Source organism: Tribolium castaneum, chromosome 3 (assembly GCF_031307605.1).
Source record: "Tribolium castaneum strain GA2 chromosome 3, icTriCast1.1, whole genome shotgun sequence".
Classification (NCBI taxonomy): domain Eukaryota; kingdom Metazoa; phylum Arthropoda; class Insecta; order Coleoptera; family Tenebrionidae; genus Tribolium; species Tribolium castaneum.
In genome coordinates, this window is record NC_087396.1 from 18,782,509 (window position 1) to 18,798,037 (window position 15,529).

Consider the following 15,529-nt stretch of genomic DNA (forward strand, 5'->3'; position numbering starts at 1 on the left):
TTAATATTGTTGTAGATGGTTGTGAAGACGACATAAGTTATTATGTCAAATTGACATCAACAAAATTTCTTTCGTGACCACAATGTGATCAGTTAAATTTGTGCTAAATTTTTAGGTTTTTTTTTCAAGAAAGCAACATAATGGTAATTATATCTACGAATTGGATAAATACTATTTTAAATACAGAGTGAAATATTTAACTGGAAAGAATTCTTAACTTGGATGTAGGCGATTTTTTGAGAAAATTCCTAAAACAGGTCATTGTTACTTTTTTTTGTCCATCATTTGGTGGATATGATTTTTGAGTATTAACTGTTTTAAAACTATAAAAACGGCAACGTTTTTATTATAATTTATACTTTCAATGAAAGATTTATCAATCTTATTTAAAAAAAATTATTTGGTAAAATGCGACGTTGGCATTTTTATAATTTTGAAACAACCGTTGTGGTTGTATTACTTGTGAAGTGACCTATCACACGAGGTGTCACTTGACATACCATTATATTTGAAAAAACAAGTTACAACAGATAAACAAGAATCATATGCATCAAATGGTAAGCAAGGAAAAATAAAAATCACCATGGTTCAGAAATTTTCACAAAAAAATTATTCCAGCTAAAAATTCCACTCTCCGTGAAGCATTTAACCCCTTTGTAACACATATCAACCTTTAACATTTTTAGTAGTACCACCTCTCTTGTGACACCTGCCAAACTGTTAGTGATGTTGGTCTTTTAATATACAGTATACACTGCTCTACAACACCATTGCAGTCTGATAAAAACAAATCAATAAAAAATATGTATCTGCTTTTAACTTTATGAATTTTATCAGTTAATTTTTTTAAATTTCAGTAATATCTTTAGTTTTTTTTCATCAGTTTATTCGGATAATAAAGCAAACCTAATTCTAGCACAAGTTCTCTAAATCTCTACAAATGTAAGATAGTTCTAAAAATTAATTTAAAAAGCCTGAAAAAGTTCTTTCTGCACTAGATTTTTAAATGTCTCTTTTATTTTGTAAGTTTCTAATCAAAAATATAAAGAGATCAAAAAGTCTTATCAAGTAAGCGCTCTCTAGTTGACGATGTAGGTATATTATACGACTTATACGAGTGTATTTTATTATTATTATTAACCTGACATATTGATTCATTAATCGTTCGTAATAATTATTGAGGTTAAAATAGGGAGTTAATTGAAGAAATCCGAACTTTTTTTCTTTAAGTCGACGTTTCGAGTTTATCTTAAAACATTTTCCCTAAGTTAAAATTAGTAGACATGGATATACAAAAATTATTTTTATTAGTTATGAAATTTTAAATATGAATCTTATGAACCCTGCAGAAAAAGCTGCCATTTAAATTTCTCATTCTACTAATAAGAGTTATGGTATACTCGAAACATCGACTTTAAACAAAAAAAATTAAAAGTCCGGACTTCTTCAATTAACTCCCTATTTTTAACCTCTATTATTATTAACTTAATGTCAAAAAAATATTCAAAAAATTTAAATATATACCAATTTAAGAAAAAGTGAATGATTTTATAAAATGTTAAAAATATCCTGTCATTAGTACATTTTAGTCCATAACTTCACCCATAACCTACGCCACTGCTTTGTATCCTTCGTTGCCATAGCGACCAACGACGCCATCGCCAGGCTCGAGCTGTCAAAATGCGTCCAATATGCGCGCAGTATCCGCACCATCAGCATAAATCTATTAAAAGTCGCCGTGTGCGCAACCTTTAGACTTTTTTCTCTAAAATAAAGTATCAAAATTTTTCTATATCACAACTACTCGATAAACTCAACAAACAAGTGTTTGAAAATGATCTTATCATCAGTGCGCTTCATTTATTTATCATAGCATAAATATAAAAAATCGTGTGCCGCAGCAATTCTCAGTATTTCCTTGGACATGTCGAAGGTGAGATAAATAGAACCCACACTATTTTAGCTTAAAACGCTGTAATTTGTTTGTTAATGAGCGATTTAAGTGCGTTTTTAACGAATTTTCCGAAGTTGATCTAGTGGCAGTTTCAAGGTTATGTCAGGTGTTATTGTTTATTTTGTGTACTTTGTTCAGTGGGTTTCTTTGTTGTCCGTTCTGACGTTGTTCTTTATACTCTTTTAACTAACCCGAATTGCTCCACTTGATCAAATAACTGAGGAAACAATGAACGTGCCCCCGAAAACTCACCTCCAATTTGGTGCGTTATCAATAATGGGCTTTATTGTTTACGTTGGGACATGTAGATTACGCCACAAATATTTCGCCGCGATAAATATTTACCAGCAAATATTGGCACGGAATAATTTTTGCAGAATCCAACATCGCTGCGAAAGCGCCCCAAAAACGCGCAGGCCCCCCAGTCGGACCCCTCGGAAAATGGCAAATCGAAATTCCTCCGGCCCATGGAGACCTCCCATTTTGTGGGGGTGCTGGGCCTGATGTTGGTGGTCTTCGCTGCGGTCATCGTCATCGAGAAACAGCTCCCCACGCCTCTGAAAATCGCAGACGAAGCCAAAAATCCCGATAGATTCATAGCCGAAAGGGCACACAATGTTCTGAAGAAGCTCACGAAGATCGGGCCCCGCATTGCCGGGAGCTACGCCAACGAGGTGACGGCGGTGCAGCTCCTCAAAGGCGCGGTGCAGGAAATTATCGATAATGCTCACGAAAACCACGTTATTGAACTGGATGTTCAAAAGGCGAGCGGGGATTTTAATTTGGAGTTTCTCGATGGCATGACTAACGTCTACAGGGATGTGCAGAACGTCGTGGTGAAGGTGTCTTCAAAGATTAAATCGCCTCATAGTCTTCTGATCAATTGTCATTTCGATTCAGTGGTTGATAGTCCCGGTAAGTGAAAAAATAGGGCGTTTATTGATGATAGATTATCTCATAATCATTGAAAAGATTAGTCAGTGTTTATCCAGCGTGTCGCAATTTTTGGAAAAATGCTGGATTTCGTTAATTGGAAATTAGCGAAGCAGAAACTAACTGTAAATGTTTTTTTTAATTTTATTTACAAGCGTTCCGTGTTTAGTCACTAAAATTTAAGTTAATTATTCTTGACTCATTGACTTATAATATTTTCTTGGCCAAGTTTTACTGAAATATTGTTATTCAATTAAAATTTCAAGGATGTTTCAAATTAGAATTAATTAAATTGAATTGGTAATCGTTTTCGCGGTGTCTTATGCTATCAGTGTTATCACTTACTCATAAAAAACATGAAAATAATTATTGTGGGAATGTTGGACGTTAAAACAGTAGATAAGGACGGAAATATTTGTCGGGATCAAAAAGGGATAACGGGATAAAATGTTGGTTATTTTGTGACTTATCGTCTACAACAATTACTTCTGTTTTGCTCTCATCAATATTTAATCTGGGTATATTTGATGTGACAACTTGACAGCGTTGCGAAATGACTTGTTTAATTTGTATTTTGTATCTATTTATTCAACCACATATATCAACGAAACTGTTTATCTAAAATGAATTATTTTGGAATTTGAGGTGTGTATGTTTGCAGTACCATTTTCTATTAATGGAAGAAGTCTTTGTCATGATAATTATTTTTACCCCATATCACATTCTAACAGCTCTGTGTTTGTGGCGTGACAAAAAAAATTCGAACGAGTTTTTATTCAAAATTTGGAGACTTTTTTAATATTATTCTGATGATTTTTTTTTTATTGTGGGTATTAGCTGTTTTAAAACTATAAAAACGCCAACGTCGTATTTTCTCTCAAAATTAGCAGATCAAATCATTAATAATTATTTTACAATTTTATCAATCTTATTAAAAAAATAATTCAGTAAAGTGCGACGTTGGTGTTTTTATAGTTTTGAAACAACCGTTATGGTATGGTTTACTATGGTAACAACAAGGCTCATGAACAGCGTTTATTGTTGCTGAAATTACCTGTTAAACAGCCATTCCAGGAAAAATGCAACCTGAGCCCAAAATTTCAAAATAATTTTAGTAATGTTGAGTCTCTTTCAAAATACACGATTTGGTTTGTATTTAACGTATTTTGCTACAAAATAGTATTTGACAGAGGATAATCACTTAAATTGAAGTAATTCATTGAATTCTAAAATTTACATTCTATTCCTTTTAGGCAATAACATAAAATACGGGGGTAATACCACAATACCACCGTTGAAAGACAATCCGGGAAATCAATTGGCTTTAAAGAAATCTCTAGATTCTCAATAGTTTTTAATTTAATATTTTTTTAATTTTTCCCCTTTTTGCTTTTATGAGAAATTTGCGAGAAAACTATTAGTCGGAGAACAAAGATCTTTGTTTGAAAAAGATAGATAATTAAAAGCGCTTTGTAAAGATAATAAGCTTTTTAGGGTTACCTCTAATAGTTTGGGAATTATTGCATGATAAATGTTCCGGGTAGCGCAGATTGACAAAAATCTTTCTTTTTTTGCTTGTATTTCAGATTTTAAAAATGGGGCTCTAATTGTAGTTTGCAAACAATTTGACTGGTACTAAGTTCTTATAAAGAAAAAATCACTTCTACTGATACTGTTCGTAAAAACTGAAAACAAAATCTAAAAATTTGTGCAACGTCTCCCATCCGTTAAAATGGAATGGCTATAAAGTGAAATATGTTTTTATTTGTTAACTTTAGGTATTCGAAACTTTTTGTTTTTGGATAGACAATTTTATAATCTTTGAGAAGCAGGAACAAAAAGTACGGTGTTCCATTTAACTTTTTCAAGTTATTTAGTTTTTAACAAACTTCTTATTTTTTCTATGTTTCTAAACACAGTGCGCTAAGCAATTGCAACAAATTTAAGTTTGAACTTTTCTCTTTAAACTGATGAAAGTCCTATTGTTCTACGATTCATCGTTTTTGTGTAATAAATTTTAAAAAAGCGTGTTTTCGTCATTAAAATCAAATTATTTCAAAAACTAAGCAGAATCGACCAATACATGTTAAGATTAAAATCATCAGTATTAAAAGCTACGTTCAAAAATGCAATAAAATTTGGGGTGTTCTATGTGAAAATACAATTTTTGTGCTTTTTTAATTCTTGGGACATACTGTATATATACCGCAATATTTTAGACATATGCAGCAGAAACCCAGCTATATTAGAAAAAAGTCAATATCTCTAATAATAAACAAATTTTGGAGCTTTTTCGTATCGTTGGGACAGCTTGTATGTTCTCCGTTGAAGAAAATGATTATAATTTTGTTTTAAGTATAATTAACAGGTAATATATTTATTTGATCGTATGAAATTAAAGTCCAGTTACTCAAAACGTCCCAAATTTTTTAATTATCTTGGTTTCAGAATATTCTCTTTCAAAATAATATGGAATAACTTCATAATTATGTGTATTTTTGCCACGTTTTGATGGCCATAGGGTGTAACTTAGAATAAGATTAAAACATCAAATTAAATTGTACTAAATATTTTATTGTATTTATTTTGGTGGGTGGAAATTGGAAATTTGTATGTAATAATTAAAATTTCTCCGGTTCACTTTTTATGAGTGGTTAGCAAAATTTGTTATTTGTTTGTTAATCTCGTATAGACTTAAATTCTTGGTTTACACTCACGAATATGTTTATAATGAAATTAATATGTTTCATGTGCAGTTTACTGAAACACTTGATTTACTTTAACTGCTGAGGCGTACAATTGTTGGTCATAAAAATAAAATCCTCATCATCAGAGAGCAATTTTTTATTAACCGTTAATTGCAGAATATAAAATGTGGCTTAGAAATGCTGTAAAAGAGCAATTATGGGCTGAAAGTGTAAAATTTAAGATATGTGCTAAGTTATTCATAAAGTTCAATTTAATTTGAAATCGTAGCATAATTTATTAACGAAGTACAAAGTTAAATCAAACTGTTTTAAAAATAGATTTTCACAATACGTCAATAAAGTTTCATTTAACTCTGTTCTAAATTTGGGTTTTAGTACAAATAAATACCATCTGGTCGTAAACATGTATCACAATAAAATTTCTAGTTAATTATTTTGGTTTATTATGTAATAAAATTAACGAAAACTTGGTCATTTTAGATAAGTAGGATGTTTGTACACATAAACCTAAGTAATCATAATATTACTTTTTTCTGAAATAATTTGTCACTTATGTGGCTAACAATTTCTAATTGTAAGATATCTAGTATCTGAACTCACTTAACCCCTATTAAAATGCATTGTATTTCGTATAAGGTCATTTCAATCACATTGTTTCAATTTTTAAACAACTATCCACGTAACAAAACAAAAAAACGTGTATACAACTTGTTAGCTACCGCTGTAGCTACAGATTTGATGTGGATTTACGTATTTGCACACGTAATCCTCGTTTAACGATAATAAAAATTACTGCAATTATTTTTTATTATATAACAATAAATTGCATAAATCAATAAAGGAACTAAATTTGCATGAATTATTGTGATTATTAACTGTGATAAAATATTCAATAATTATTTTACTAAACCGCTTGAACTTTTTTGATTAAGGAGTGGCTTATTAAAATTGCCGTTGTTGTTAACGAATTGTAACAACTTATATTTTTTTGAGTAACAAACAATTTGACCGTTAAAAGGAAGGTCACAAAATAAGTATACAAAGTCCTGAATGGTTTCACAAAAAAGGTAATGGGAATTCCATATCCTTTTTTACAAATGAAAGTGACATTTTAATGACGAAATAAGTTGATTTATATGATCCATCAGCTAAGGTAACCTAATATGTCTGAGCAATGAAGTCCAGATAACGTATATCTAAAGGTTATTTGTACAAATTAAACGTTTTCGTTCTCGATAGTTCCGTTAATGTCGCCTGAGAGCGCAGTTGTTCCATTACCGTCTTAGTTTTCAAAGCAATGAATTTAGAAAAATGGTATTTGTTTATTTGTATGTGTAACGGTTAACAAAGAAAAATACAGGCAGATAAAGTATTTAATTCTCAATTGTAAGACACACATATTGCAAGAATTTATCGTAAACTATTTAAAAAAAACTTTTGCCAATTTACAATCTGTGCTATAATTTGTCAAAACGCCGCGAATACGGTTACAGATGCAAGAAAAATGTTAGGAAAAATGTTGTAAAGAATTAAATTTTCTTCAAAAACGTCCGCGAGATCATCTTCAACCATTTAGGCCCCAAAGTCTTTCAAAGACGCTTAAACGACGGATTTGCTCTAATTTATACCTAAACCGTTGAAGATAGAAATATGGTGTCGCGGACTTTTTTGTAGAAAATTTCATACACTATAACTTTGCTCCTTACACTTTTTTTGTGTTTTGAACCGTATTCGCAGAGCTTCCAAAAATATGAGGTGGAACGCAAATTAATAATTCCATGCGACAATTCTTTGCGCACCGTCGCATATTTATCAAAACGCTGGGAATACGGTTGAAGATACAAGAAACTGTAAAGAACAAAGTTGTAGAGAATTACATTTCCTAAGTTCTCCTTCGTAGTGCAGGTTATAGGTTTTTCACGTGTTGCTGGCAATGAGTATGTTGTAAAAGCTTTGTTTCTTTTAGGCGGTAAAACTTGAAAAAACGTGTAAGATAAATATTTTTTAGGTGGCAGCGACGATGGTGCTGGCTGCGCCGTGATGCTCGAAATTCTCCGTGTGTTATCAAAATCGCCGAAAATTCTTCGTCACAACATAATTTTTCTCTTTAACGGAGGCGAAGAAAACTTCATGCCGGCCTCGCACGGCTTTATAACGCAGCACAAATGGGCCAGCGAGGTTAGGACTTTTATAAATTTGGAAGCGTGTGGGGCCGGCGGCAGAGAGGTCCTATTCCAAGCTGGTCCTAACCATCCGTGGATCCTCGAAACCTACTCCGAAGAAGTGCCTTATCCGTACGCGTCATCCTTGGCCCAAGAGATATTCCAGAGCGGAGTCATTCCTGGAGACACTGATTACCGAATCTTCCGAGATTTTGGAAACGTGTCCGGTTTGGACTTTGCCTGGTCGGCCAATGGTTACGTCTACCATACAAAATTCGATTCGATTGAACATATCCCATTGGGTTCGTTGCAAAGAACCGGAGATAATATTCTAGCTTTGGCCAAGGGAATGGCCCAGGGACACCAATTGTCCGAAGTTGACAAGTATAGGGCCGGAAACTTGGTGTTTTTTGACTTTTTGGGTGCTTTTGTTGTACGGTGGCCGATGATTGTGGCCGATCTTATTAATCTCTCGACTGTGATATTTTCATTGTTTTCCATTTACGAAAACATACAAAGTGCGAAGAAAAGTGATGGTAAGTAAGGCGCGTTTTTGATGGCGTCAGAGTAGTCCACAAAAATTGTCAACAATTGAACATTGATTAAATGAGGGAATGTTAAGCGATTTTACTGTTTTACAAATGTTTGCATTTAATTGAATTCCTATGCAACAGAGATCTACTTAAAAATAATGAGGGTATTGCGTGTTGTTCATCAATAAGTTAAGAAATTACATTCAACAATTAGACTTGTATTGATTATAACTGAACTCATTACAGCGTCCATATAAATGTCTATAAATGATTCTTCATAGGGACGAATACACTAGAGCCAATGGTAAAGTATTTTGAGAAAACTAAATAAATTATTGCAGCCGTGGGATATGATAATTATGTTAAATCACTGGTTGTTTACGGTCAAGGGTTTTGTGTATAAGCTTTGTTTTTGACAATATCTTAAAAATTTTACGAATGGTTGACTTAAAAGCCATCCAATACCACAATATTAAATTAAAATATTCATCAAGGTACTAAGAAATGACTGTTGGTTCCAAATTTTGTTACAGTCGATGACTCTTTTTATCAGCATTATTTTCAACAAAAATCAGAAAATTTATAACGTTTTGACATTTTGTTGTAAAATTTTGAAAATATGTAGTATTTTCTTTAATTTTTAATAGGTACCCTAGCGAATCAGGGTGTTACTTGTTGGATTGAAATACATTAATTTTTATTGACACGTTCTTTAAAAACGAGAGATATCGCCCGGGAATAAATTGCTCAATTCGTTTTATTTTCATAGAGAACGATTTACGTACGAGCGTATACAGGATGATTCTTTTATGGCATACATTAGAAATTTTTTAACTTCCAATACAGTTAGAAGTTTAAAATTTGGAATACGACTCAAATTGACCAATTTGAGTTCACCTGCCTTAACTACAAGAAATGGGCGCCAACTTTGCAATTTTAAATAGTAACCACACATACTCATTGCATTATTATTTTACTCGAAAATGGTACATTTTACAAAAAAAAATCAAGAGACAAAAAAGTTTCTAAATGGATTAGTCTTTTAAATTCTAGTAGCACCAAAGCTAAATTAATGTGTGCTACAAAGGTATGTAACAATTTATGTCAAGAAGTCACTGGTAGCCCCCCTCAACGATGCTCTACAAACTTACAATTTGCACTGTTAAATGAGTGTTTAAAATAACGTCTGTATACCAAATTTTATAAAAATTGGATAAGTATTATTAGAGAAAGAAATTATAGTGTGCTTTTTTGGGGCATCTTTGGGGGCTAATAATTTCTCAAAAAAATTTTTGGAAAAAAATTAAAAATATGGATCCATTTAATTTTAATACTCAATCTATGGTTAAAATATGTGCACTACCTCGCGAGACACCCTTTATACTCTTTGTCTTAATAAAGCCACAATAAAGCGAATTAGTGTTTTCCCGGGTGATTTAACTCGTGTTTATATGGGTGGAAGAAAATTAACTTATTTAAACGGAACAGTTGCTATAATAAGACAATTTAAACTGTTTTCACACCATTTGGCTCATTTTTTAGCGAATAATCTTAACATGCGACTTCGCATGCCTTTAAACAAGGAATCCTTGAAATTCAACTTATTTCAACGAGTCAAATATCATAAGGTGAATTCGGGTATCCCCGTGATCTAGGACACTGCGAAAATAAGAATAGACAAATAACAAAATAAGGCAATTAAAATACTCGTGAGCAGTTTGCTTTCTTTTAATACCTTCCTATAATAAGACGAGTTTGAGTATTAAGAGGGCACGCATGAATTTTGTGGGTGTAACATGATGATAAAAAACAATTACAAAATTAATTGACATTTTTTTGGACAGCTCGGACTGCACTGCTCGTGATCGCTGTTGTGTTAAATAACAATTAATTTAACATTTTCTAGACTTAACAACACGACAATATTTCGTAAAGTTGTCCGGATGCATGTCAATCATTGTTGGTTCGTGGGTTGCCTCGATTATCACGTCTCTCCTAATCGCCGTTTGCTTAAACGCTTTGGGCCGAACGATGAGTTGGTACGCGCGTCCATTATGGATTTTCTTTTTATATGTCATTCCTACACTCCTAGTTTCGATGGCAGTACTTCTACTACACTCCAAATACTATAACCATGTACTATCTTCCCTCCTTCCAGCCTTCACTAAATCTGACCAATGTTATCTATTCCAGGATTTAGAATTATCTCCATGGACCCTATTCCAATTATATTATGACGCATATCAACTAATATGGACCATAATTCTCGTTTTTGGCGTCATAGTCCGGGTGCGGTCCAGTTTTATTGCCATGATTTGGGTGTTTTTCGCCTCGTTGGGCAACTTCCTAAAAAGTAGATTGTTTGGGAAATGGAGAGGTTCGTGAGACGGTCGAGACTGTTCCAGATGTATATTTTCTGCTTCTAGATTCGAAATGGTTGTTGATGCATATCGGAATGGTGGGCTTACCCTTCGTCCAATGTTTTTATTTGATAATAGGGGCCCTGTACCTGTTTATCCCCATCATGGGTCGAGCTGGTGCCGGAAGTTACGCCGAGTTTTTAATTGCCATCATGGTCAGCTTGTTATTCACCCTCCTCTTCAGTTTCGCCGTCCCTCTAATCCTTTTGGTGCGAGGCATCGAACGAATTTTTAGTCTACTAACAGGACTCTTCCTCCTTTCCTTAGCCATCCTAATCCTGACTCCTTTGGGGTTCCCCTATTCGGGCGAATCGACCTCACTCGCGCCTCAACGCTTCATGATTGCTGTAAGTGACATAACTTTGTAAAAAAACAATCGAAAATCAGTATCGTAGCATACGAAACGTACCTTCCATGACATCAGCGGTGCAATAACCAATGAAAAGTCGGGTTATTGGATTGTCGACATGGACATTAACAGTCCGCATACGGTCGATCGACACGTGCCCGAGATGGCAGCAGCTGAGTTAGTAGATCAAGACTGTAAAGATTATTTATATTGCGGATTACCGTATTTAGTTCCTGTTTTAACCATGTTGTGGAAAACGCATTGGTTGCCAGGTCCTGAGCCGGAATTGCGCGTTCCGGTCAGTATGAATGTTGTTGGGAAGAGGAGCATTGAGGGCGGTTTGAGGATCACTCTTGAAGTGGATGGTCCCACGCACATAGATGTAATGATTTCGCCCACCTTGGGGGTGGAATTGACTCAGTGGAGTTTGAATAGCAAGAAGCCGTTGGCGGGGCCTTTGTGGAATGGGAGGAATACGTATTTTATTTATTACGCGTACGGCCTGAAACGTGTGCCTTTGAGGTTTTCGATGGATTTTAAGGTTAGTGCTTGTATTATTTAGCAGTTTAGCGTTTGTTCATTACAAATTAGGCTTAAAATGTGTTCTGTTAACAAGAGATTTTTAATATTTTTACAAGTAATTTATTTTTGAAATTTAGCGAATTACTCATTATACACATATTGCTTATGGAATGATAATTTTTGCGAAATAATAACGAATGGTCATTAGGGAATAATTGTAGTTTTTTAGTTACGATTAAACAGAACCCATTTTTAAATTTGAACATTGTCAAGTTTATTTTTAATTTGACCAAGCTTGGTGTAGTCGTGCACATCTTACTTGCTTCCTTAATTTGTTATTTGATAATGAGAATAAAAAGTGACCAAGTAAGACATTTATTTACATTTTTTTGATAAATGCAAATTCTATAATTTTGTTAAAAAGTATAGTGTTATCTCATAAGGCCATAAATTTTGTCTTATTTCTTCTGATCAAAAAAAAAGGAAAAATTGTTTCCTTTTGTTATTTTGCATTGAACTTATTTTTTATCATAATTGCGATCGTAACTTCCTTGCCACTCTGAAATGTTAAATCAAGGAAATAGATGTATACCAGAGTATATCTACGGAGCTTGGTAAAAATAATGATAATTTTGGTATTATTTGAAATTTAAAAACTTCATACTGTTTTTATTACGCAATATTTCGGAAACTAAAAAACTTTGACTCGATTTTTTTTTCACCATTCGTTATTATGTATTTGGCAAACGCTAAGTTTGTACAATTCAATGCCCATACATTTAACTAAAAAGGCAGTGTTTGAAAGTTACTTTTTTAAGTTTCTGCGCGTATTCAACTAAACTGTTACTTTAATATTTGATTTATTTTTGTTCATTTTCAATTAAAAAAAATGGATTATCTGCATAAATAAGTTTAGTTTAGCTTATTTTACATTTAATTCTTCATTTATTGATCTTAAAATTTTTATTTTTGAATTAAAATGTTGTTGCTCTTTTCGTTAAAACTTGGCAACTCGGTTGGAAATGGTGTTTTTTGCCTTTTCCGGGAGCTTAAACACATCCAAACTTAATTTTTTAGTGAAATATTACAACAGAGCAATAAATTACTAACTTAGGTAAAAAATTATGTTTTTCAAGCGTTTTAGCACGCTGTTAAGATTGATATCAGATGTGTTATTATTTCTTCAAAGTTTATCAAAAATACGTCGAATTGTGACGAAACTGCTGTTATTTTTGCTTAAGCGAAATGTTAAAATAGAACGATTTAAAAAGATTTCAATTTTTTCAACCTTTCTAGCACTTCATTAAACCAAAACAGAAATTTGTTTTGTGGAATTTTCTCTAATATAAGCCGAAGAGTCAAAGTGACATTAAGTTTTTTTTTCATATGTTTTACCTCGTTTTTCAGTACCTAACTCATTTTTCGGGTGTCTTTACACATTGTCAGTCAGAAACTGTACAGTTGTTTAGTGAAAGTATCGCCACAAATTAACCGCAAACTACAAAATTAGTTCAAACTCTTCTCATTTTTCGAGCATTTAGGCATATTATTGGGGCATATTACTGACGTTCCATTGTGGCACGAATGGTTTTGGAGCACGACGAAGGAGTGCTACAATTAAGTCTTATAAAACGAGTGTAATATACCATATTTTCTAGTTTCTACTTTTGTTGCTTGTTTTTGTTTGTTTTAACTATGGAGCTCCAAGAAGTGAGCTCTTCTCATGAAGTGAGTGTCATGAGAGTATTAGATAGTACGGGTGTCGCGTGGCAACACGAGCCCTTAGGCACTTTCCAAATTAGATAAAACCACCAACTGGATAATTTTTAGTACCAAAAAATTTGGCAAGTCTCGAAAGGCATTGTTAAAAAATATCATAGCCCTTGCGAATCCGATAGTTTGTTTATTGCTTGTTTTTTTATCGCAGATTCCTGCTACACATTCCGGACCGGTGATGGACCTGGCCGTCAGTTCCCAGTTTCTCTTCGAACCTGGAAAGAGTACAAAGCAATTTCGTGAGTTCGTTGCTAAATTTCCCTCATGGACAGCCGTCTCGTACTGGACGGCAACGTACGAATCGTGGATTATCTAATTCGGATCATACAAATCATTTCTTTACATGACTTTCGATTAAAAAAATAAGACTACAATTTGTGTTCAAATCGGAATAACGTTAAATCCAGTTTTCTTCGGCAAAATCGAGCCATCGTCTGTGCGTACTTACCATTTTCAACAGTATTTTAATTGCTGGTTTTGCCGAAGAAACGACGTTACAGCCAAAGAATTACTTCATCTTCGTCGACATATCTAGGCGCATACGTAATTTGACTTTTATGGAATCGTTATATTTTTGCCTTGTGCCAAAAAACAACGACAAATATTTAGATGATTTTAGACTACTAGACGGTCTAAGTGACTTGTTTGCTCAGTTTTAGGGTATATTTGAATGTGGTAGAATCAATAGTCAATTAGTGAAGTTTATCAAAAATTCTCGCATATTTTTTAATTCCAAGCCACTTGGTAGGGCTTTGCAAAAAACAATAACATTTTTGCAATATATACAATTAGGTGCAAGAAGCTTCTGTACATATCATATGGACATATTTATTTGTAATAGGAAATTGCGTAGAAATAATGAGCTTTATTCTTATAATTTAGGCTTTATGGCGATTGTAAATAAATCCTTACTCGTTGCATTGGAAGGACGAATGAAACGGAAAAATGAAAAAGCGATCAACGTATTTTAATTTTTTAAACAGTTTATTGAAAACCACTGAATGAACATTATTGTACATTATGGTTGTTACTTAAGCAGTTTGCTTGGAGTTTACATAACAACTTTTTGGTTTTGTGCTAATTGAGTTAGCATTTTCTGACCACATTTTCTAATTTCCAACAAGGTTCGTGTCTCGGACACGCTATGGCTGTTTTTTAAACTTTCCTTTTATTTATCAGGTTGTTTGTTATTATAATTTTAATGTGTATCAATGTGATATCCTACCGACACCAAATTTTTATATTTACTGTGTGCATTTTGGTGATATGTTTGCGCACTCATGTTTTGCATTGTTAAAATATATTATATTGTTACCAAAATAAATATCTTAAGAATTTTTACATCATTTTTTGGATTAAACCCGCCCACCCATACATCCACGGAATAACAATTATCGAAAATATCTCAAAGAATCTCTCGCAACGACCACATCTTGAACGTTTGAGCCGAACTACTCGTTGAATTCAAATTACGCCTGGGAATTTTAAAGTGATGTGACGTGTAATCTGGTAAACATTTTTTCAATCATGAGAAACGGCGCCGGGCTTCTTAAAAGTGCCGTCACGTAAATTGCCTTTAGATATTTTAACTATTTTGAACAGCCCGTTTTTCACCTGTGTTTTAACTGTTTTCAGCCGGCGTTTTGACGGCTATTTAGGTCACTCGGTCGGTTTTTATCCTTTACAACACCGTTTTTTACAATATCTTTACACACGTTACTGTTGTCACAGCTAAAATATACAACAGGATAATAAACCCACCGTCTCAACAGAACACTCCATTTTGTAACATTTTAACTGTGCACTAATTAAAATTTAAAAACAAAATTAAAAAAAAGGATAAGAATCATTTATTTGAAATACAGGCTGGTCCAGTCCAGCTCCCGTCTTCTGTAACTCAGTTATTATTAAAGTTGGAGTTTTGATAAGTTTATAGATGTTATTTATACCCTTGAACACATTTTAGGTAAATATTTTTAATTGCACAGAGTATTCCAAAAAGTATGACGTCATAATAATATTTTTTAAATGACATGCTATTATTTTTTTGTGCTCATTAGGATACCTTTTTAGCTTCTTATATGTTCCAATTTTTTTTTTCAAATTGGATCATGGGTTACTATTACAAAACCATCTTTTATTCATTAAATTTGTCATTAGAATACTTGACAA

General features: G+C 33.1%; 1 protein-coding gene across 4 annotated transcripts; it reads left to right on the forward strand.

The window, feature by feature from the left end:
• Positions 1 to 7: 7 nt before the first annotated feature.
• LOC661843 (endoplasmic reticulum metallopeptidase 1) lies at positions 8 to 14,698 on the forward strand. Of its 4 annotated transcripts, none has more exons than XM_015981466.2 (8): positions 8 to 143; positions 2,332 to 2,869; positions 7,604 to 8,293; positions 10,197 to 10,426; positions 10,484 to 10,667; positions 10,717 to 11,057; positions 11,106 to 11,600; positions 13,509 to 14,698. In XM_015981466.2, exons 1-8 carry the CDS (start codon positions 141 to 143, stop codon positions 13,671 to 13,673), a joined length of 2,646 nt encoding a protein of 881 aa, XP_015836952.1. In that variant the 5' UTR covers positions 8 to 140; the 3' UTR covers positions 13,674 to 14,698. The 4 variants fall into 4 exon arrangements, with proteins under 4 accessions (XP_015836952.1, XP_015836953.1, XP_008193818.1 ...); XM_015981467.2 differs by lacking the exons at positions 8 to 143; positions 13,509 to 14,698 and adding an exon at positions 1,679 to 1,933 and having other exon boundaries at positions 11,106 to 11,236; positions 11,290 to 11,477; XM_008195596.3 differs by lacking the exon at positions 8 to 143 and adding an exon at positions 1,680 to 1,933.
• Positions 14,699 to 15,529: the final 831 nt, after the last annotated feature.